This window comes from Cladophialophora psammophila (assembly GCF_000585535.1).
Source record: "Cladophialophora psammophila CBS 110553 chromosome Unknown aczJe-supercont1.10, whole genome shotgun sequence".
In the NCBI taxonomy this organism is placed as follows: domain Eukaryota; kingdom Fungi; phylum Ascomycota; class Eurotiomycetes; order Chaetothyriales; family Herpotrichiellaceae; genus Cladophialophora; species Cladophialophora psammophila.
Genome location: NW_006912931.1, coordinates 1109065 through 1130621, shown reverse-complemented (window position 1 = coordinate 1130621; position 21557 = coordinate 1109065). Strand labels below are relative to the sequence as shown.

The 21557-nt window shown below is 51.7% G+C and overlaps 5 protein-coding genes across 5 annotated transcripts; 2 read left to right on the top strand and 3 right to left on the bottom strand.

Annotated features, from left to right (window-relative positions):
- Nucleotides 1–268: 268 nt before the first annotated feature.
- Nucleotides 269–1771, top strand: A1O5_07133 (uncharacterized protein; the record flags this gene model as incomplete). Its single annotated transcript, XM_007747722.1, has 1 exon — nucleotides 269–1771. The coding sequence occupies one exon, from the start codon at nucleotides 269–271 to the stop codon at nucleotides 1769–1771; it is 1503 nt and encodes a 500-aa protein (XP_007745912.1).
- A 584-nt stretch (nucleotides 1772–2355) lies between these two features.
- On the top strand, nucleotides 2356–3891 carry A1O5_07132 (uncharacterized protein; the record flags this gene model as incomplete). Its single annotated transcript, XM_007747721.1, has 1 exon — nucleotides 2356–3891. The coding sequence occupies one exon, from the start codon at nucleotides 2356–2358 to the stop codon at nucleotides 3889–3891; it is 1536 nt and encodes a 511-aa protein (XP_007745911.1).
- A 3838-nt stretch (nucleotides 3892–7729) lies between these two features.
- Nucleotides 7730–9865, bottom strand: A1O5_07131 (uncharacterized protein; the record flags this gene model as incomplete). Its single annotated transcript, XM_007747720.1, has 2 exons — nucleotides 7730–9727; nucleotides 9788–9865. The coding sequence occupies 2 exons, from the start codon at nucleotides 9863–9865 to the stop codon at nucleotides 7730–7732; spliced, it is 2076 nt and encodes a 691-aa protein (XP_007745910.1).
- Nucleotides 9866–10378: 513 nt separating this feature from the next.
- Nucleotides 10379–11347, bottom strand: A1O5_07130 (chitinase; the record flags this gene model as incomplete). Its single annotated transcript, XM_007747719.1, has 1 exon — nucleotides 10379–11347. The coding sequence occupies one exon, from the start codon at nucleotides 11345–11347 to the stop codon at nucleotides 10379–10381; it is 969 nt and encodes a 322-aa protein (XP_007745909.1).
- Nucleotides 11348–12140: 793 nt separating this feature from the next.
- Nucleotides 12141–17342, bottom strand: A1O5_07129 (uncharacterized protein; the record flags this gene model as incomplete). Its single annotated transcript, XM_007747718.1, has 4 exons — nucleotides 12141–15856; nucleotides 15909–16224; nucleotides 16274–17260; nucleotides 17310–17342. 4 exons carry the CDS (start codon nucleotides 17340–17342, stop codon nucleotides 12141–12143), a joined length of 5052 nt encoding a protein of 1683 aa, XP_007745908.1.
- Nucleotides 17343–21557: the final 4215 nt, after the last annotated feature.

The window sequence follows — 21557 nt, the reverse complement described above, 5'->3', positions numbered from 1 at the left end:
CTCCTGTAGCGAGTAATGCTTCGGCATCTGCTCCATGCTCGCCTCAGCCTTGCTCAGCCTTGTCAAGGGGGAGAAAAGAAGCTTTCAAATGACGTTGAACTGCACTTTGCGAGGTTCTTGCTGCACCGTACAATTTTCCGGTAAATTACGTCGCCGACATTTGCATGGATTGAACTGCATTTGATCACCTTATGTGCACTGTCTTGACTGTCACAGCATAGAGACAGCTGCATTCCAGCGACCTGTGTCGCTTTCAGAGCCTCTCGCCATGCAGGATTCGAGATACGTTCCCAATCCTCTCCGGCCGTACTACGTCCCTCCATCCATTGGAACCGAGCCGCTGCCAAATGCTACCTTGGGTGGCTCGAAACCTAGCACTCAAGGACCGAGTTTCGCGTTTCCCGACATCGACTACTCCGACTACATTTCTGATAATTCGCCATCTCTGCCAGGATCAGTCAAATCCATAGTTGATCGTGCGTTATGGAAATATGCAAATGTTGTGCTTGCGCAGCCCTTCGAGGTTGCAAAGCTCATTCTGCAGGCACGCGTTGCCCAGGATGAGGAGGAAGAAGAAGAAGACAAAAAGCCACGAAAGAGGTATGCATATAGTGAAGCAGGGGAGGAGGGCGCGTATGGGCATGAGGACTATGACTACGAGCATTCATCGGACGACGAACCAAATTATTTCACGTCGACTGCGCCCTTGGAGCAATCGATCTCGACTCGCTTGCCAGCTCGGGGCCGGCGTGGAAGGCCACCTCGAGAGACGGCATCCTCACGAATGCCGGAGCGCCCTCAACAACCCGATGTGCAATTACACCTCAAGAACCCTCACTCTCTTCTTGATGCCCTCTCGTCGCTGTCGTCGAGTGGCGGGGCGTTGGCGATGTGGCGGGCCACCAATTCTACATTCGTATATAACATTCTGACCCGGACGTTGGAGACCTTCTTCAGGAGCTTCCTGGCGGCTGTTTTCGGGGTGGCAGAGAGTGACATTCTCGCTACGTCGGCGCCGGGAGCACTTCCGGACATCTCTATTCTCAACTCTACCGCTCCGGTAGCCACCATCATGATCAGCAGCGCAGCGGCAGCAATGTCTGCGCTTGTCCTCGCACCCATCGATGCCGCGCGAACCAGACTCATCCTCACACCTTCTAGTCAAGAACCTCGGACACTGCTCGGCACTCTACGGACATTGCCAACTCCGTACCTCATCCCCAGCCACCTTATCCCCATCACCTTCTTCACCTCGACTCTACCGACACTCATCTCCACGAGCACTCCAGTATTCCTCAAGACCTATCTCGGGCTGGATCCCGCCATGAATCCCGCTACTTGGAGTCTTGCAACATTTGTGGGGTCGGCCTTGGATCTGTCAGTCAAGTTCCCCTTAGAGACTGTCCTCCGCCGAGCCCAGATTGCTACCTGGACATCGCCAGCATATGCACCCCCTTCTTCCTCCTCGAAACGCAAGGCTATCACGACCATTGTCCCGGTGCCACAGTCCTACCGAGGAATTCTACCGACCTTCTGGAGCATTGCCCGGGAAGAAGGTTACTCGGAGACGCGAAAAGACAAAACCGCGGCATTGATGGGCAAAGCCCCCCGGCGGAAAAGGAAGGGCCAGGGGATTGAAGGGCTGTACCGCGGCTGGCGGGTTGGCTTCTGGGGATTGATCGGGGTATGGGGGACATCATTTGTGGGAGGCCTCCAAAGCGGCAACGAGTCGGCGGCGGCGGAAGCTGGTGTCCACGGCGGTAAGTTTTGATCCCTGAGTTTCTGGAGGGACGTGTTTGGCAATGTTGGGCCTGGTGCTGGGTAGCCTGGTGCTGGGTAGCCTGGTGCTGGGTGGCACGGCGTCGAAGGCGTTACACGAGATATACCCATCCTCCTCTCCGTCACGATATCGGGGGGGGCGCTCTTGAATAAATGCCATGTACTGTAACAATATAAGTACGCGATAGCTACATATCACTGTCATGACACCATCTTCTCCTCATCCAGTGGCCTGATGTTCTTTGTTCTGCCCCGCACAGTGCCAAGGCCGATTATCGGGCACATCTAATCTGATAAAATTTGACCCCCGAATCTCGACCCTCGACCCTCGACCCTCGCCTTTCCCTCTCGACCTGACTTTCCTCTCGCGTGACTTGGTCGACCCATTTGCTCGATCTCGACGACGAAAGCCACCCAGCCACCCAGACCCTCCACTCCAACGAATATCCCGGGCGTCCGAGGGCCCCTCCGTCCTTCACGCCGTCAGCAAATTGATTGTGGACAAACATCCAATGATCAGCTCCCAGCGGGCTCTCTCGGCTTAAGGGCGGACGGATTGTTGTCTGTCCCCGAGCCATGGCCTCCAGCGTCGCATCTCCCCCAGCGTCGGCGACAGCGAGCACCACTCAAGTCGACGTCAAGGTCGCAATAGCGCGACCGCTCTCGCTGTGTATGAAACCGGCCCAGACCCCGCCCGCCGCTTCCCCGCCGTCATCATCGACCTCGGCGCCAATGTCTCTCACAAGCAAAGAATGGGTCGTTCCTCCTCGCCCCAAGCCAGGCCGGAAGCCTGCAACAGACACACCTCCCACCAAACGCAAGGCGCAGAACCGTGCTGCCCAACGAGCCTTTCGCGAGAGGCGCGCGGCGCGGGTAGGTGAACTCGAAGAACAACTCAAGCAAATCGAAGATGAGCATGAACATGATCAAGACGTGCTGCGAACGACGGTGGATAAGCTTGAAAAAGAGCTCGAGCGCTATCGGACTGACCTGGCACATTGGGTTGATCGATGCAGGGGGCTCGAGAGTGAGCTGGCTGCTCTCAGATCGGCGTCTTCTCAATCACCACCAAGTTCATCCCACCAGCAAAAGGCCCTCAGTTCTACCGAAGACGCAACAAACGATACCTCAATTGGTTGCGGCAACTGCACCTTGGAGACCCGCTGTCAGTGTATAGATGACGCCTTCGCCGAAATGGGTGGCGGAGTAGTCGAGGCCCGTGATGCCGGTCATCGTGAGAAACGCCCGCTCTCTCCTTCACAGGGGGCTGGCGGAGAGAAGAGGGTGAAGATTGAACCCAAGGAGAGCTTGGAGATTGACTTCACCGCGGTGTACGCCTCAAACGCGCTCCCAGAACGTCCTCGCTTAGAGAATCATTCTCCTTCCACCGTCGTGGCGGACCCGTGCGGCTTTTGCTCTGACGGCACACCATGTATCTGCGCCGAGGTCGCCGCGGAGCAGGAACAAGCGCAACCCGCGGCAAGCAGCAGGTCGGTGGAAGCAACAGTGCCGATCAATCTGCCGCCCCGACAACTCGACCAATTTACACCACCTCCGTCTGAAGGCGATGTCTCTATGTCCGTGCCGCCCGTAGTCGCTCCCCCTTCAGGGTGTGGAGCTTCGGGGCCGGGAACATGTGCTCAGTGCCGCGCCGACCCAAACAGTACTCTTTTCTGCAAATCTCTCGCTGCTTCTCGTGCTCAATCGCAGCCCGCGAACACGTCTTCCTCAGGATGCTGCGGCGGCCAAACTCCCGGCGGATCATGCTGCCGGTCGATTACCGAGAACGATGCCGTGCCCCTTCCCAGAAGGAGCCGCACGACTCGCTCCCAAGCGCCGGCCGGACTGTCCCATCAAACCTTAGCCCAGCAAAGCTCCATAAACGTGCCAAAGGCAGGAGTCACACTCACCTGTGCAGACGCCTACACTACCCTCTCCCGACATCCAGCCTACGAGCGCGCCGCAGGCGACATTGGCGAGTGGATGCCCAAACTACATGCCTGCGAGCCTACCAACCCGGGCATTGCCGGGAGGCCAGCATTGGAGATTGATGCGGCGAACGTCATGGCTGTACTGAGGGACTTTGACCGAAGGTTTGGGAGGAGTCCTTGAGTCAAGTCGAGAGGAATGAGGTGGCAGACGAGAGATGGATTTTCATTCGTCATGAGAGTGTCACGGCGTTGACTCAAATCTTATGAGCGACCGCGACGAAATCATGGCTTAGAAAGGAATTATGATGGATCGATTGTGAATGAACCGGCAAAATCGCCTTGGTGGTCGCAAAGACTGCGGAAGATTTGTAGATATGACGGGAGGGTGGGCTTTCGTATACGGCGAGACGGGCATTTTTTGTTCTCCGTGTGACTGAAAAAAAAAAGAGAGAGACTGTACTGCGGCGCCGGAGGACTGGACTGTGTGCATATACTTCGACTACAAGTATCATAGGTTCCCTTTTTGTCCCCTTCTCCTACGAAGGCATGCGTATTCAATGTTCCTTACCAAATGCCAATGTCGGTGCCGGTGTTGATTGGGGGTGATGGTAATGGCGATGGTGCTTCCCTGGATGTGCGGACATCTGGGGACCCTATCTAGTCCTCTACAAAGGGGGTTTTCTGAATTGGCTGCCACTCCCCTTGGTAAGCGAGGTTCTCTCTGTCCTGCACGTGGCTCTCCGTCGCCCTCAATGCGTTCGATTCTACCGCTGTGCGTGGCAGCCTTGCGCGACGAGAACAGCTGTATAGAGCTCAGGCATACAGCACTCTCTATATCCTTCACGAAATCCTCTGGCTGTACCTTCTCCCATTCTTCCAGTAGATATTGGTGTACTTCCGTATTAGTCTTGAGAAACCACTTGCCTGTACGATACTTTCAAGGGCGCCAGACATTCTCAGCGGGATTCAGATCTAGTGAATGCGAAGGCCACGCCATTCGAATAACACTATAATATGATGCATTATCCTCCATAAGGATACTTCACATAAAGCCAATTTGACGTTCAGTATCGCGGAGATGTTGACCAAACTGAGGAAAAACACGTTCTTTATCCACTGGTGCTAAAACCTTTTGCCCATTCCTTCTCCGTCAGTATGAAAGGGCCCTTTTGTACTCCTGATATCGCTGCGTAGGCCATGGCTGATGAATGAGCAGCGAATTTGGAGCATTAAGCATGTATGGTGAAACATCTCTGCGGCCGTACGTGTAACGAAAGCCTTTTCTAAATGCGCCTGTTGTAAAGGACGCTGCATCTGTCCCGGGAACGCGCTTCCACATAGTAATATCCCAAGTTTCATGAGCCTTTGCCCATTGTAAACGGGCTTTTTAAACGCTCAGGAGAGAAAAAGGGGCATTTGCTGCGCAGCACGACGATACTGCTCCTTTTCGAATACTTTCGTCAAAGAGCGTCGACAGCCTTCAATGCCCTCAATTTGAGCGATTTCTTCGTACGGAAGACGGCAATGATAAGCGTCAATTGTTGCGCGTTACATTGGGCGGCGTCTCTTCCTTGTTCTTAGTATTGGAATTCACGCCCAGTTGGATGTTGCGGTGTACAGACCCCAGAGCGTGTACAAAGGCGAACCGTTGAATAAGCAATGCCAAGCTCTTTTACAATTCGTGACTGGTTCCATTGAGCTATAGTATATAGTGTGAGAATCTGAGTACGTTCTCGCTCTGTAAAGCGCTGACCTCGTGGGCGGCCTACATCTGCATAGGATTTTCGGCGGGGGGGAGAAAGGAAAAGGGGGCAGCCTGTTCAGGCAACCTCCCTTGTACATTGATGAAGATAAAACTCGTTTGAAATTCGGAAGAAAGCCCATGTCTCTTTTGTCCTAGAATGGAGCATCTAACGGGTCCACCCCGCCTAATTAGATTAAGCTTCGTTTATTTGTGTACATATCCCACGACCCGGTAATCATGTTTACGTGCAACCTATTCAGATTTCGAGCCATCACGGCGGTTTCAAGATTGGCCTTTGGCACTGCCTGCCTCCCTAGTGGTACTGCTTTCTGCGAAAAGGTTGGCTCTCGATGATCAATAACAGCCACTCTCTAATTTTGCAAGTGTCACGGACTTTAAAGTCTGGCCAGCAGCATTTCGGATAAATACCGCAGATATCCCTATGAAAGGGTTTCGAAGGAGGCAAGGCTGTAAAAGGTAGCGTCACACCCGACGTGGCCAGGATCGTGGGGCCCGTCTCTCTTTACCGGACTTTGCGGCAGGATTTGTATACCCATCACTATCGCCCTGGTCGTCTCACAATTCCCTAGCCAGATCAAAGCCATATTGACCATGGAGGAATCCCTCCACGCTTTCTCACTGAGTGTTTGTCCTTTCGCAATTCAGGCACCTACTTTTATTCTCCTCGGAATCAGTTGGATGTATCGTCTAGGACCTCGGGGCAAAGGACACAACAGAGTCCCCGATGGACTTCTTGACCCGATCACAGGATACCGCATCGCCTCTTGGCCATATATCAATAACATCATTGTTGGTATTGGCCAAGGTATTCTCGTCGTCGCTTACCTCTATCAGAAGCTCCGGACTACGCCAAGGGGTTTGCACAGTTCTACTGCCTTAACTACGAACGAAGGGACTGCCCTTCTAGCGTGAGCTGGCATACATTTCACCACGGTCTCAGCGTGGTGGTATCGAACAGGTACTTTATGCGTAATAAAAGTTTCAAGCAGGATTCTAGGTATCCTCAGGGACTCTGTAGGCAGCCGCAGAGCGTAGGCCAATGTATATATATGTATATGAAGGGATTTGAGGCTTCTTCGTCGTGATCCTCAAATTAATATCCCAAGCAATGTGATAAAGCTTAGCGAGGAATATATTTAAGTCGAGAAACATTTCGGCATTCTGATTCTACGCCAGCTAATGGACTGTCTCTGCATGTGAGCATAACAATAGCTCAAACACTTGAAATCCACAGGAAAGAGGAGATGGCCGAGTCCAAAATCAGCGAGAAAAGGTGTTTCACAACCAAGTCTGACTTCTGCACAATTCTGGAGTAGCAGAGGGTTTCTAGTAAGAGGGCGCTTGCGAAGGTCGTATCATCTAAAAACCGACCTACAAAAGCGTTCATGTTATTCCAGATTTTCCGCCATAAGAGCTATAAAAAGTATTGATCATGGTAGAATGGTCTGCAGGAATCTTGGCTAGGGGCTCGGATGGGATTGAGGCCTAGTTTTTTTTTTTTTTTTTTTCCTTCTAAACGTTTGCTGCTTAGAGTCTTAGCATTGTCATGGTCTAACGCGTGCTGTTGTCTGAAGGACAATAGGGCTTGAATGGATGGGATTGGCTCTGTCCTTTTGCAAGGATGGCTGCGGGATTGGTCCCCTCTATCTAGCTGCTTGAATATACTATAGACTCCTGGAAAAGAGGAAGAAAAGATGCTGAGCGGACTCTCCGCCAACACATGCCACAAACGTGTTTGATTCCTCTCCCTCTTCCCATGTCCTCATTCGTGTGTGCCTATGCATCATGTATTCATACGAGTTACGTGATTTACATAGGGAAGACAATTACTTCGCCGCAGCTTATTCTGTTCACGTCCAGTCGAATGTCTTAAGATATGCCCACTAATCTTGACAGCGACTTGCAAGTTTGTAGGATCTACGATATTGCGGTTATAGCACGTGTCGAAACAACGAATGGACACGGACTTTTCCCCTCTTTTTCCACTTTCCTTACCAGTAGATACGTCTCTCTCCTGTGAACCCCTTGCAAGAGCTAGACGGACTACCCTAACACCAATAGAGACTTCTTCGAACCCAAGATTTATGAATAGTTCTTCCTTTAGATCGCCTCTCAGTATGCCCATATCCCTCATTAATATCCTGGAAGGCTACATAGAATTTTCGTTTAACGCTATTCGAGCCCTGGACCGTACTATGACTCCCAGTCTTACCTGTTGCCCTAACAATAACACCCATTTCCTCTCATCACGTTCTCAGTCCCATAATGACCGCCCTCGCCCTGCACCACCACGCAGTCCCAATCTCTGTGCCCATCCTCTCACACCTGCACCCGCGCCATTTCGAGTCCTCCTCCTTTCACGCCCATGTACTCCCGCAGCCGAGCTCGGACTCGGGCTCGTAAGCATGTACTCCCACTTCACCTCCCCATTCACAAACAAACTATACTTCAACAAGCTCCTTTGCCCTTCGCCCCCCGCATCACCCGCCAGATTACGGATTTCAATGAGGCCGATTTTACTGTTTCCATCGGGAATGTACTGAATGGCGACGTCTTGGTTGTCAGTCTGGCGGAACGTCCGGAACGGGAGATAGAACATAGACAAGGGCCCCACCGAGAATTCGTGCGGGCCGGCAGCGGGCGTCGTTTCATAGACGACAGGCTTGGAGATCGATTCGACTGTGGGTGGGTTGGACGAGTCGATCGTATCCCCTACCTGGTCTTGGTCCTGATCTTGGGAGAGGATTGGCGGCGGATATCTTATGGCAGCGAATTCGTGGCGATCTCCGGAGAGGATAACTACTCTAACGCCAAGTTCGCGCTCTGCATCATGCATGGCCTGCAAGATTATGGAGCGTTCCCTGAGAAATCCCCCCCAGGTGTCGGATGTGCCAAATCGCCAGTTCTTCGTGAAGGGAACACTGGTGGCGATAATTTTCCAGTAGACATGTGGCGGCTCGGGTTCAGAGAGGTACGTAAGGAGGGAGTTAAGCTGTTGAACGCCTAGCATTGTATGTATTTCGGGGTCGGAGGGTGGATTAGAGGAGTCCAGAGCGGAGCTGTACAGAGGTTTTTCCGAGCTCGATGCTGATGACCGGGCCGATTGTGGTTCCGGGTCAGTCCGATATCGCCGCGTATCGAGCATAAAGAATGAGGCTGGACCGTTGGAGAATTGAAAGTATGTAGTATTTGTTTCCAACCCATTCGGAGAGCCTGGGGGGACTGGCGGATTCACAGAGACGTGATAATGGATAAAGGGATCGGAAGCGGCCGGAAACGGATCTGTATCGTTCCCCCCGGACCAGTCATTGGCAATTTCATGGTCGTCGAGCGTGTGGATCCAGGGTAGAGTATCAAGGCCGGGTAATGACCACGACGGAGAAGCGTAGACACGTCGATATTCCGAACGATAATGTGCCAGAGAGGATGATAGACGGAGTGGCACGTCAACGTAGATGAAGTCCCCCAGGAAAAGCATGAATGAGGCCGGCGAAGATAAGGAGCCGACGAGTTTAGACAAGTATTCAAAGCCATGAATCGCCAGAGAATGAGCTGTTGCTCTGTAGGGAAAATTGGCCTTCATGCAAGACGAAGTGAGAAACGTCAAGCTATTGGCGGCCTCCGAGTATGGCGATGGAGCCGTAACGAAGGTGCCAGATTTGTCGTTAGACAAGGAGTAGATGTACTTCTTCGAGGGTTGGAGACCGTCAAAGGTGAGGGCGTGAGTATAATCCGTATCCGGGCCCAGGTAGTAGATCGTGTCTGTCGTTGTCCAGCTGGTCTTGTCGGCCGGTGACAGGTATACATACATTGGAAGTTGGGCCGGATTCGGTTCTCTAATCAAGACCTTTGCAGACGTCGAATCGACATAGCCGACGCGAGTGAAACTCAAGTCCTTGGCCGGATGGAGAAGAGGCCCTCGAAAGATCAAATCAAGCGTGAAAAATGCTAACAAGACGTTCACTCCAATAGTTGCGTAGCTCCATCCTGTCTCGCGCCAATTTGGTATTCCAAAGAGTAAGATCTTGAACAATGACTTCTCCTCCCCGTACAAGGCGGGTTGCTCATGGTCTTCATTGATCCGGTCTTGTTCCTTCGATTGCTCGTGGCCATCGGGATGTGAGATCGGCTTGGGCGGTGTTTCATGCGGTGTAGGTCTTGTAGAGCCGAAAGCTTCAGACTGGCTAAAAACGAAGGCGAGGTAGATAGCCACTGTGGACAGAATGATGGGAGGGAAAAGGTGACCAGGAATCTGCGGAGAGGGTCAGTATGGCTTCGTCTGTTGTGTAGCTGATGGTTCGAGGACTCATACCCATCTCAAAAAGATGAAGGCAGCGAGCCTGGCTATTGATGAGCTTGTCCCAGCTAGGATCTCTGCCGGTGAAGGCATGTTGATGCTTGAAGGAGCTGCACTCACTGCCTAAGCAGCGAGTAGTGGGACATGCATCACATCGTTGCCAAAAAGTTGGCTGTAGCAGAGGCACAGGCAAAGTGCGGATGCATGTCCAGCTCGTTCCCCCCTCCCAAATGACGCAAGCAGAGCGCTGATTTTGGTGAATGTGGTCTGACGTCGAGCCTCCGCCAAGAAAAAGGCTGTCTGACAAAAAGGCGGTAGGGCAGGCGCGCATAGGGGGTATCAGCCTTATTGCAGCGCTTGGGTTCGATATGAAGGCAGATGCTCGAATGGGATGATTCCCCGTCATGAGTGAGATACAACGATGTCATGTTGAGGTGAAGTTAATACCCATCAAAGTATCCAGTCACGGTTTCACCAAAATGCCGGGACGGATCTCGCTGTTACCAGTGCAATCATGCATTCTCCGTTCTTGGCCTTCACAAACATGCCTCATTGTGATGGTATGCGGTCGGAAATCTATTCTGTTTCCTTTCTTGAGCATTCTTGTCACCGATTCACAGAAATCCCAGCCAACCCCCTCCCTAGTTGTACCACCAAGGCCGCATCCCGCACCTTTTTCATCCCCATACACAGGCCCATACAATAAGCCCACATCCAACAATTCTCGCCTTCTTGAGGCAGTGCATCCCAGTATTCCCACCCCATCACCCCTCCAAATTCTGGATACCTCTCCACCAGCATGCTCAACACCGCCGCCGACAACTCCAGTGGCACGTACCCACTCCCGCCGTGTTTCGGGTTCGTCAGCATTCCCGCCACAACTTTCTCCGCGGACCACCCATTGCGCATGATCTCATCATAGGCAGCCGTATTATGCAATCCTCCCCATCCGTTGTAAAATTGCGTGTTATACCACGCAATACTTGACCCGCGCATGGCTTCGAGCATGCGGTAATCGAATCCAGACAAGTGCGGCCGCCCAGCCATAAGAGCCGTAGCCACAGGGGCGAGTGTGATGATGAACTGACGTCCAAAATCTGCTCTTAGACGATCGATCAGATGCACAATCCCAGGCAGGGACATTTCCTCTTCGACATCCAGATCTAGTCCGTCGAGGTTATACCGCCTTATCATATTGCGTAATGGAATATAATAACTTTCAAATCGTGCTCTGGGGACATCGGTCCTTGATTCAGAGTAGTCGAGCCTCGCAAAGGAACCCCGGGCAGCGCCGCCCAACATGCCCAAGACCTTGATCCCGGAATCCTGGAGCACGAGGACTTCGTCCCATAGCTGAGTGTATTTTTCGTGATCGGGAGGATCATCATTGAGTGTCAAATGCTGAGGGTCCCAATTGACATGTATGGCTGCTAATATAACGTGTGTGATCCCAGAGGGGTTGGTGAGGAGGGGAAGAAGAGAGACATATTGGTCACCGCGATGGTAGGTTTGGAAGTAACATATGATTCGAGGCTTCCATGAGGTGATGGGGACTGTCGGAAGAAGCGGAGGCATAGCTCTCTCTGAGCTCTCCCTCTCTCAATCAAATAGAGAATATTGTGAGGCAAGTTGCAGCTTTTGTCCGACATGGAGTGAGGCGAAATAACGAGGCTGAGTCAAAACTCCAACCTCAATGCCAAGACTTTTTGGTATTACCTCGTACCCGGTACATATATCTGAGTGGCGAGGCTGAGAATCTCGCAAGGCTGAAGAACATGATAATTAAAAATGACCCACGAACAAACACTAGGTGCGGTACAAATAAATCGCCTTTATCATATCCAAACCCGCAAATACTGTCACCCAATTCCCCCTAGCTGGATTCCTCTGGTGGCTGACTGAGAAATAGGAACAAGCATTATGGTCTCAATGGTCAATATCTCGACCCCGACATTCTCCATTCCGACAACGATTTCACGCCACATAATCCAGGTCTTGACAGGGCAAACTAACATCGGTTAGTAGGCATCGACACCTGGGTTCGATCCCCAATATAGGCGCCATATAATCCGGGTCCGGACAGGGCAAACTAACACCGGTTAGCAGGCGTCCCGGACCTCGATTCGAACCCGAATCCGATCAACAACAATCCGGGAAAAACCAAACCCATCACACAAGTTGTGGGTTGAGTTTCGCTTGGCCCAACCAGACAAACAACAGTTTAATCTGCTTCGGGAAACCCACGTTTTTGCCGCCAAGCAAGAGAGACGCAAAGACTTTGTTGCAGCTGTTCTATCAAAAGCTAACACTTTTCTATGAAGACCTACGCTACTTTCACATCCTTATCGCCTTTTTCTCACTGAGCGTCTTATCGTATATTGAGTAGCGGCAGTGGTGCTCTGAAGCTGTCCATTGCATTCCCCAGCGGAAGATCAGAAGCCACGGCTCCCTGTCCCATTGCTTGTCTTGTTCTCAGTGGTGCTGGGCCTGTTGTCAATTTGAATGTTCGCAGACCAGTGAATGCTGACGACCCAGCATCGGCGATCACTGCACCTTTAGCTTGAGCTTTCATGATGATATCATTCTGCTGTTGCATCTGCTTCAAGATTTTTTCGTCCATGACTTGTGGGACTCCCTGGTGAGTGGCTGGCATAGTAGCCGTCTCGGAGCCTTGCGACATCGGCTGTTGAGCCAGCGGACTTCTGGATGTGGACTCAACCTCGGTCACAGTCCTGCTCTGAGCTGGAGTGCCAGAAAGTTGACGGCGCATGAGCCTTGGCTGCGGAGGTATAACGGGCGCTTCGATGGCCCCGTTAGAAGTATCCATGGGCCAACGGTGACTCAAGCTATTCTCGGAACCGCTCCTGCTCCGAGATTGAGATCGACCTCGACTTGGAAAACTTGGCAGCAACGGTCCAGGAGAGGGCCTTCCTATGAATGATGCATGGCTTTGGGCGCTGGGTGCGGGATTGTGTGGGAGTCCAGTCACGCTGGATATCGACCCGTTCGTTGGCCGCCTCAGAAGCCGCGGCATATTATCTCCTCGTGAATTTTCTCGACTTCTTGATCCAGGTCTCGCAGACATCGACGGAGGAGGGGGTCGACGACTAGCGTACGGTGAATGTGGATCTTCGCTTTGATGCTCCGCGGGCCCGGGAGACCCTTCGTCCATTTCCTTTAGCGACGGCACCGATGGTAACTTTTTACCGGTAGTGCTATATGCCGCCATGATGTTCGCAAAACTCAGGTCTGAAGGTAACTGACTCAACCGCTTGATAGACTGCATGTTCGAGTCCATGAAGGTAGAGATTGACTGAAGTGCGTTTCTTGACTCATGCACCTCGTAAGACGATGGGGCATCAACACCAAGGGCTGCCCTGGCAGTATGCGAATCGGCGAGGCGAAGCGGACGAGTGGCATCCGTGTTGGAGCTTCGAAGGGTTTCTCCACCAGGATATGGGTAGCCAACGTCAATCGCTTTCTTCGCCTGCGAGACAACCTGGGCAAATACAATATCCTGATCCGCGTATCGCGTTGAGCGGAATGGTTTTGCCGCATTACTAGAGCCACTAAATGCTGAAGTCTGGGCCAGAATGAAAAAAGAACCATCTTGTATCTTCCTCTTCAGCACATTCCATCGCGTCCTGGCTGGGTTCTTCTCCAATTCGGGGCGATAGATGGATTCTCTGGTGAGTCTCGAGTAGAAGGTGTCGAGGCGCTCAGCAATACGCTCAAGAACTGACAGCAGGTATGCACTAAGACTGACTAGTCTGTGCTTCTCTGTACCCGAATCGATACACTCGATGACATCGAAGGCGTCCATACCCATGCAGGCATCCTCGCGGATCTCTTCCAGAAACTGGACGTCCAACTCGGTCACAGCACGGGCGTAGCGGAGGATTCCGTTTTCTTGAAACTGAGCTTGTTGGTTGTTACAAACGAATGATCCGATCTGCGCGATTTCGTTTGCGGCGGTAGCGGCGGCGGCGGACGCCTGCGCCCTTGTGATGACGCCAATGACATCTGGCACGCGAGTATCTGGTGTACCAGAATTGACAAGTGCGAATGTGAGCTTGAGATGCAGCTCCTGAAGCTTTGCGCCAAACAAGGTGGAAAATCCATTCTGCATCAGCCTCGACTGGAATTGATAGAACTTTCTCACACCACCCATGTTGAAGAGGTCCCCTTGAAACCAAGTTCTGGCATCTTGCTGAATGTAATCCACTTCGAAATGTAAGGTGGTGAGCGCTTCCACACAGCTGCGCAGATATTGATACCAGAGATCGTAAATGCCACTGATCTCAACAGATCGGAAATCCGGTTTTGCTGCAAGGTGACCGACGAAATATTTTGACAGGAGACTCATAACCTCTGGATTTGTGGTGTGAGCCACGTCATCAAAGGTCTTGGAGGCATCCAGTCCGGCACTTGCCTGAGCAATCAAGGTCCCCCCAGGGTGGATGGGGAGGAAATCTGTGATATCGTAAACACCTCCGTGTACTCCAATGTACATCCTAGACCCTTTGCGATGGCCAGTGTTCAGTGCCAGCTTCGATGGAGGGATCCTGGGAGTGGCATAGCTGATTGGACGTGGTGTCATAAAAATGTCCAACATGAAGCGTCGTTCTGCAAATGCTTTGGCCAGTAAGCCGTCCGCCGACTCCTTTGTTGATGCCCAGTTTTGGTAGATGGCCTGCCGAATTCCTGACATGATTGTTTCATACATCGACACGGAGCCACAGATATACAGGTGTCCTCCGAGTCCTCCTTGACTCTTTGAGATGACGAGGTCACAGACTGTTCGCCCCTGTTCGATGATTGCAGCGTCGAGATACCGGGGATTCATTTGCTTCTCGACGAGATCGCGAGACACGGGATCATAGACGAGACCATTTCTGTCCCTGGAGAATGCAGTATGAAGTTCAATCTGGCCGTTTCGTACGTATTCTCGAAGCTCGTGTTCGTAGGACAATCGATCACGCGACTGTACCCCAAGGAAAAGGATGTTCCTTCCGACACTAGTTTGTGCTCTTGCTTGCCAGAATCCTCTGAAAGGTGCGATACCAGATCCGCCTGCAAACATTGCAATAGGACCAGTCATGGTGACTGGAAGTTGAAAATTGATAGGTCGAGAAACCCCAATGAGATACTCTTCGTCGTCAAGCATTTCTCCTGAACGAGAAGGATCTGGGTTAAGGCATCCGCTGCTCACCCCATGTCGCCGACCGTAGGGAGCGGTGGGCTGCAGTACCGGGGCTAGCTGGGACTCAGAGCGAGCGACAGTCAAGTCAACAGTGCTCGGAAGCAATTCATGCGAGTAGTTGGAGATGCTGTAAGTTCGCGGAACCTCAACAGGGATCAATTTCGGAAGCCATGAAAGATCGGACAGGTCGAATGCTCGGTCCCAAATCGTCGGAGAAACTTCTGCGACTGCAAGTTGAAGCAGGTCTCCTATGCTGCCCTCCACTGGCCACATCTCTGACCCTAAAGTTTTTATCACGGTTGATGACGAGGCACGGAGAGCCATATGGAAAGCCATGACCATGTCTTTTGTGAGAGGTGCCAAGTGTCCTCGTCGGAGAATGTCTTGCACAGTCAAAAAGGGCTCACTGTCAGTTCGATTGACTGATTTCAGATGGCGGGCAAAACGATTCCAATCTGGAGTATGTGAAAGTGGGACTGGTTTGTGAAGGAACTCATCCAGTCCTAGAGCGGCAGTGATCTTCCCAACTTCTGTCCAGCTGTTGAGTGGCATAATGGCAAGTCGGTCTCCGGGTTGGAATGTGATACCAGTGCCTTCGAGACCGAAGGTCACCATGGCCGTGGACCGCTGAGGATCCGTATCAACGAAGGATCGGGACAGAATTCTTGCTTTGAATCTGCATTCTTCGAATGATCCTCGGAGCTCGTGCGGTTGCAAGGTGACTTTGCCTCGGAAAGGCTCTAAACGTTCTCTCATGGACTCGGAGAGTGTTTTATGCACCTCTTCCCAAGGCCTTCCAATACTGTCGGACGACCCGGCATTCCCGTTTGTCTCACTTCGACCAGTTTTTGCGACGACTTCCAAGAAGCCATAGACTTTATCTGCATCACAAGTGGTTAGCAAGAGGTTGCGGCTAGGAGAGTGGTGACGGACAGCGGTGCGTTCCAAACCAGCCGCGCTCCGAGAGATACGCCTCGAGTATGCCCTCCATGACGCCCATCAGACGTGAATCGCCGGATTCTTTCACGAAGGCAGGAACCTGATAATGATACTCGATAGCAGCAATGAACGCTCGAATATTCATTGGCAGCCAGGCTCTAAGATGGAGAGCTTCTTTTCCAAGGAAGCTGTCGTATTTTGTTCTTCCAATGAATGCATCCATCAATAAGAATACGGGCAATGCAAGCCCAGACAATGCAGGAACTCGTTTGGAAAGGGGAGCGCTGAATTTTGCATATCTCTGGCCCCACTAGAAAGCAGTCAGCATTGGCTCTGTTGGCTCGAAAAGGCTGAATTACCTCGACTGGATTTGCAAAATTCTCGCCTGAGTTTGGATTGACACTGATCTTTTGAAAGACGTGGACGAATCTGTCAACGATCGCTTTCAATTTAATCAGCTCTCGAAGAAGCCCTTCTTTGTCCTTCAACATGACTCGTTCCTGACACCTTGTGATCAATTCAACGCCCTCGATGAAGCATCCATGCGTCTCAGCCATGCATAGGAGGAACATAGCTTCCCCACGATCGTTGAAGACGGGCCACCGCAGGTCCATGTTTTCGCATCTCGCGACATATGGATCGATGCTGGTAGGATCTCGAAGCTTGTAGTTGTATACAGAGACATCGTACTGAGTCAAATGGGGCAGAACTCTACCCATTCTCGTACATATCTGTCGGAGGGGGATAGCAATATTCCGGGGAATTCCTTTCGTCTCTTCTTCTTCGTCATCTGCTTCACCTGACAAGTTGCGAAATGTTCCGGGAGGTGCTGTTACGCTGATCCCCTCGTGACCATCGTTGCGCTCTTCGTATCTGTAAACACTGGCAAGTATACCCAAGCAAACAACGGCAGCCCAGAGAGCTTGGTCAGGTATGATGTCTTCTGTGCCGTAGACGAGAGGCAAAGCCAGGATTGATTCACGCATTTTGCCACGCGCCACCACCGCAGGCATTCTCTCGCAAAGATCTGACCATATCCTCCCAGGTGACATTGAGAGTGCGGCCGGCGCTGCTGACGGGTCTGGAGGGCAGAAGCCGTGTGTGCTAGTCAAGTAACCATCCCTCCACCCAGTCAAAGGACCCAATTCTTGGGCACGCCTTAGGACTTGCCGGGCGGGAGCACCGAGTGCTGAGGCGAGAACATCAAGGTCCGGGGGATTCAGATGGTCTGCATTGGCGAGGCCATTTGTGATGGTTGTCGGTGGTGCCTCAGGAAGAAGCAATTCTGTGATTGTTTTTCTCTCCTGAGAGATGAGGTCCTCTATCGACTGGCCATCCGAGCGAATCTGCAGATGTTAGGGACAAATCACACTGGGATTTTGCTTGAACACTTACTCCTTGAGGTGTGTAATGTGATTGCGCGGACATTTGATAAGCTGCGAAAGCACAGCCTCGGGGACCAACTCGCTGGGTACCTGCCGGACATAGAGAGCCTGGCCCACCCCTGTGCCCGCTAACGGGACATGATCTTTCTGACATGCCGGATGACCGTCACCTATATCGCCACGTATCCAGGGAAATAAGGGAGGCACAACTGGACAAGGACAAGGGCAACTCCGCGGCGCCGGTACTTGAAAAAGGTAGACACGAAATATAAGCTCAATCACGAAAGAGACCCAGTGGCGACCAGCACCTTGATCGAATAACTGTCCGGCAGCACTTGAACGAAAGGGAAAAAAAAGAATCGGACTGAGATTTGTGTTGTTCGAGACTGGAGGAAAGGAACAACGTGATTTTAAGGCTGGCGACACACCTACTTGTATGTACCTCGTAGCGAGTACCCGATCGCATACTCCTGAAAACAAAGGCATTTTGAGCGAAATCACGAGAGCCCAAAGTCAAAGCACAAAAAGTTGAGAGGTCCCCTGCCAATCGTTACGTGATGAGATCAACAAGTGGGCTACTGCTTGTTTGGCTGTTGGCCATGGCAGACATCTTGGACGTTTCCAGAGGAGATATTGTGGATAAATAAATGCCCAGCCTTTCGCTCAGAACAATCTCTGACACAAGGCTGCGGCCAAGGTGTCTTCGTCGACCACATCGCAGGATTTATCGCCAGGGAGAGCGTTTGCTTGTATCAGGGGTCAGCGCTTTCAGCCAAGCGAGGAGGGAAACGAAGTTTATCGTGGTCCCATTGGCAGGATCGGCTCATGTCTCCAGAGTTACCAAGAAGTCCGCATGCTACCAAGAGTCCACTGACGCAGAGTTCAGGGACATCAGGCGTCTGGGCGACTTGTTGACGGCCACTGACAGGCTATAACTTGGCTGGAAATGGTGGCACGGGGGTCGGTAAGGGAGCGGCCAAGAAGGCTTGACTGTCAGAAAGTGTTTGAGGCCCCCTTTCGCCCCTATCCCCCGTAATTGGCGGAGTCAGGAAATCCAAGTCGGCAAGTCGTCGATGTAGCTTGCAGAGCTGAAGAGAGAGATCACAAACCTGAGCAGCAATCGACGGATACTTGGAGGGAGCAATACAATAATACGAGTGGTGAAGAAAAGAGCAGGCTTCAGCAAGCTTGTAAAGACGGAGAGAAGTCGCAGAACAGCTTATTTACTTCATCGTAGAACTTGTGCACTGAAACGGTGAAGCAGAACCCCGCTAGATGTACCACCAATATCATGGAATTCCGATTCATGTTTTCTACCTTTCAGGTTAGTATGTATGCGCCGCAATTGAGCTATTACGATCCAATACATGTTGCAGCTAATATAATGCCGTTCTGACAATCAATGCAGCGGCTTCTGGTGGGGTTCTTCCCCGGTGTCTTTCTATATCAGCCCTCATCCTCTTCGGTTGTCTCTCTGCAATGACCAGCCTTCTGATACACCACCATCCATGCAACCGAGACTGGGGCCCAGAAGCAATCTCCATTTAGCAACAGTTAAGGATCCATCCATCCCTACTAAAACGACCGGTGCCTTTGATCGCAACACCCTAGCCAGGACGCCTCGATGAACCTTCCCAGCGGTTTAGAGATTTGGGCCTGTGTCAAGCACTCAAGCCAGTCACGTAGGAAAGATAATTGCGCACTGGGTGCCTCTCCGTCATTGGACAGCCTTTTTCAAGCAGTGTGATATATCCTGCCTATTATTGCCAGTCTTCAAATTTGTGCTGGCAGGCATTTGAAGGGCCGCACTGATGACTCTCAAAAAGTCCACACGGCGCCAGCCCTGACTCTCAACGTAGGGACGGAAGAGCAAGGCTACCAAGGCAGTTGCGGCGCACCGAGTTCACTTTTTTCGTCTTCGCAAATGGCAAATAAACTTCCAGATACCTGGGAAAGAAACTAGGTGGCTTTCAGCCGATCGATGTGCACGACCCCGAAGCTAATGCATGCGCCATGGAGCACGTCCTTTGCTCTCAATGTTCGAACCCGATGAGGAAGTCCCGCAATACCAACCAAGGATATATGTCTAGAAAATACGAATAGTCCAGCCACTATCCTTCCTTTCAGGAACTCGAGAACTCGGCACGAAAGGGCTGCCATCTCTGCTCCCTTATTTGGTGGAACTGTGCAGATATGGCCTAAAGGCCGTTTGAAGGCGCTTCTGACCTGGGTAGGGGAGTTACTATCGAAATTGAGAAGGCTATCTCTCTAGTTATGGTCGACAGGATCAATTTGAACACTTTTGGACGGCCCGCTGATCGCTATGAACTTCCTCCTGGATTTGCACATCATTTCCTAAGGATTGAGAAATGTCGAAGCAGACATCGAAGGATCGAGACTCCATCTTCCACAAAGCTAGCTGGCTGGACCCATCCACTCCATCCCACGCCGCCCAGCTTGCAAAGTTCACCGTCTCGGATGCTACTTTCGCGCTCGCGAAATACTGGCTGCATGTTAACGCAGTATCGAGAGTGATGCAAGGCACAGCTATTTGCCAGCCAATAGCCCACATGGCTCCTTGTGGTGGGGCAAGAAGGCACAGTCCACCCTGTCCTCACTTCGGGTTTGGCCCGAAAGCCGAGATATTTGACCCTGAGCCATTGCTGGGGAGGCGCCGACATCGCAAACCTTGGCTCGTTCTAGAAGAGCATACGGTTAGCTGCCCTGTGGAAGACTTTTAAAGACGCGGTTGTCATCACCTATAGACTTGGATACTAGTATGTTTGTATCGACTCGCTCTGCGTCGTTCGGGGCTCGCTCGGGAATTGGGCAGGAGGGTCAAGGATTATGGGATTGGGAATGCCACGCCGAAAGGCTGGGTTGACGCGGGGAACGTCAAACTGTGCAAGCTCAGCCGAAGGCGCTGTAAAGTACAGGAACATCTTCTTACTCCAAGGACACTATATTTTGGTCCCCGGTCGACCGGCTGTGAATGCATCGATTGCGAAGCTACAGAGACTGAACGTGATGAAGAATCTTTCTTCTCGGGCCATGTCGGTAGGCTTCGACGTAAGCGGACTCTGGCATTATTGGGACTGTCGATCTCCAAAGATATGTCTATGGACGGCGCCGAGTTCGTTGCTTTTCTCAATGCATGGTTGGCTATAGTCACCACCTCCACCGGCTGCGATCTAACGTTCTCCTCAGACAAACTGTTGGGATCAGTGGTATGATTCGGGTGGTTGAATCTCGAACAGACTTAACAACATAGCAGGCCGTTGGAAAGAACTCCTGCTTCAAGATATTTCGTGGAAAGTGGTGATCTTGGGACACAGAACAAAAATGTATCGAGCGCCGTCGTGGTCTTGGGCGTCGATGGACGGCTACGTCTTTGGGACGTACTTTGATCATATTTTTGAAACAGTGTGTAACTCCGAAACAAAGTTGATGAATGAGCTCGAGTGGATGGCGCAGGTGGAAGAAGTCTCAAAATCGAACTGAGGCAGACGTGAGTCCGTGTCCAGAGGGGCGAGTTTCTGCCTCGACTTGAGAATGACCAGGGAAGATCATCACGTCCGACTCCAATACCCAATACGGAGTCACGAGCCTGAGCAAGGCTATCATTATTAGGGGCTGCCCCTTCCACGGATGCCAGACACGCTTGCAGCGCACACGTTCGTTTTCTCGCTGCCGGGTCAACCTTCTCAGCCTTGTGAATGGGTGAAAGTGCTCAGCCTGCGGACCTGCCAAGAGGTTAAGCTGATGTGAAATGAAGCGTAAAAGTGTATTGGACTATTCTAGATCTATGTGGTCGGGGAGGCTGCTTTTATAGCCATAATTGCTAGCGTCTTGGCGTATTTCACACTGACACGCTGCCAGCTACTCTCAGCTCCTCTGTCCATGAAGGCCAAAGTTGTTCACCGTTCTATCATTCAGATTTCGTCCCATGATCAACCACAGACTTCTACTCCAAGCGAAGTGCAAGATTATTAAATCTTTGACCATGCCAAGATGATCGACACGAAGTTGGAATTGAGCTTTACCCGTTCCTAACGCTGCCATCCACTACTGTCCAGGTTCATAAGCAATTCCCCAACTTCCCCAAACATTTAGCATTTGCCGACCGCCCGTTGGGGTTGTGGAGAGCTGAGGGTCAGGGCATGAAAAGCACCTTCGCGAGGCATTAGAGATTTGAAGTTCGACATATTTCTGGGAGGGCCTTGAATGATGCCGGTATCATTCCATAGAAGAGGTAGGG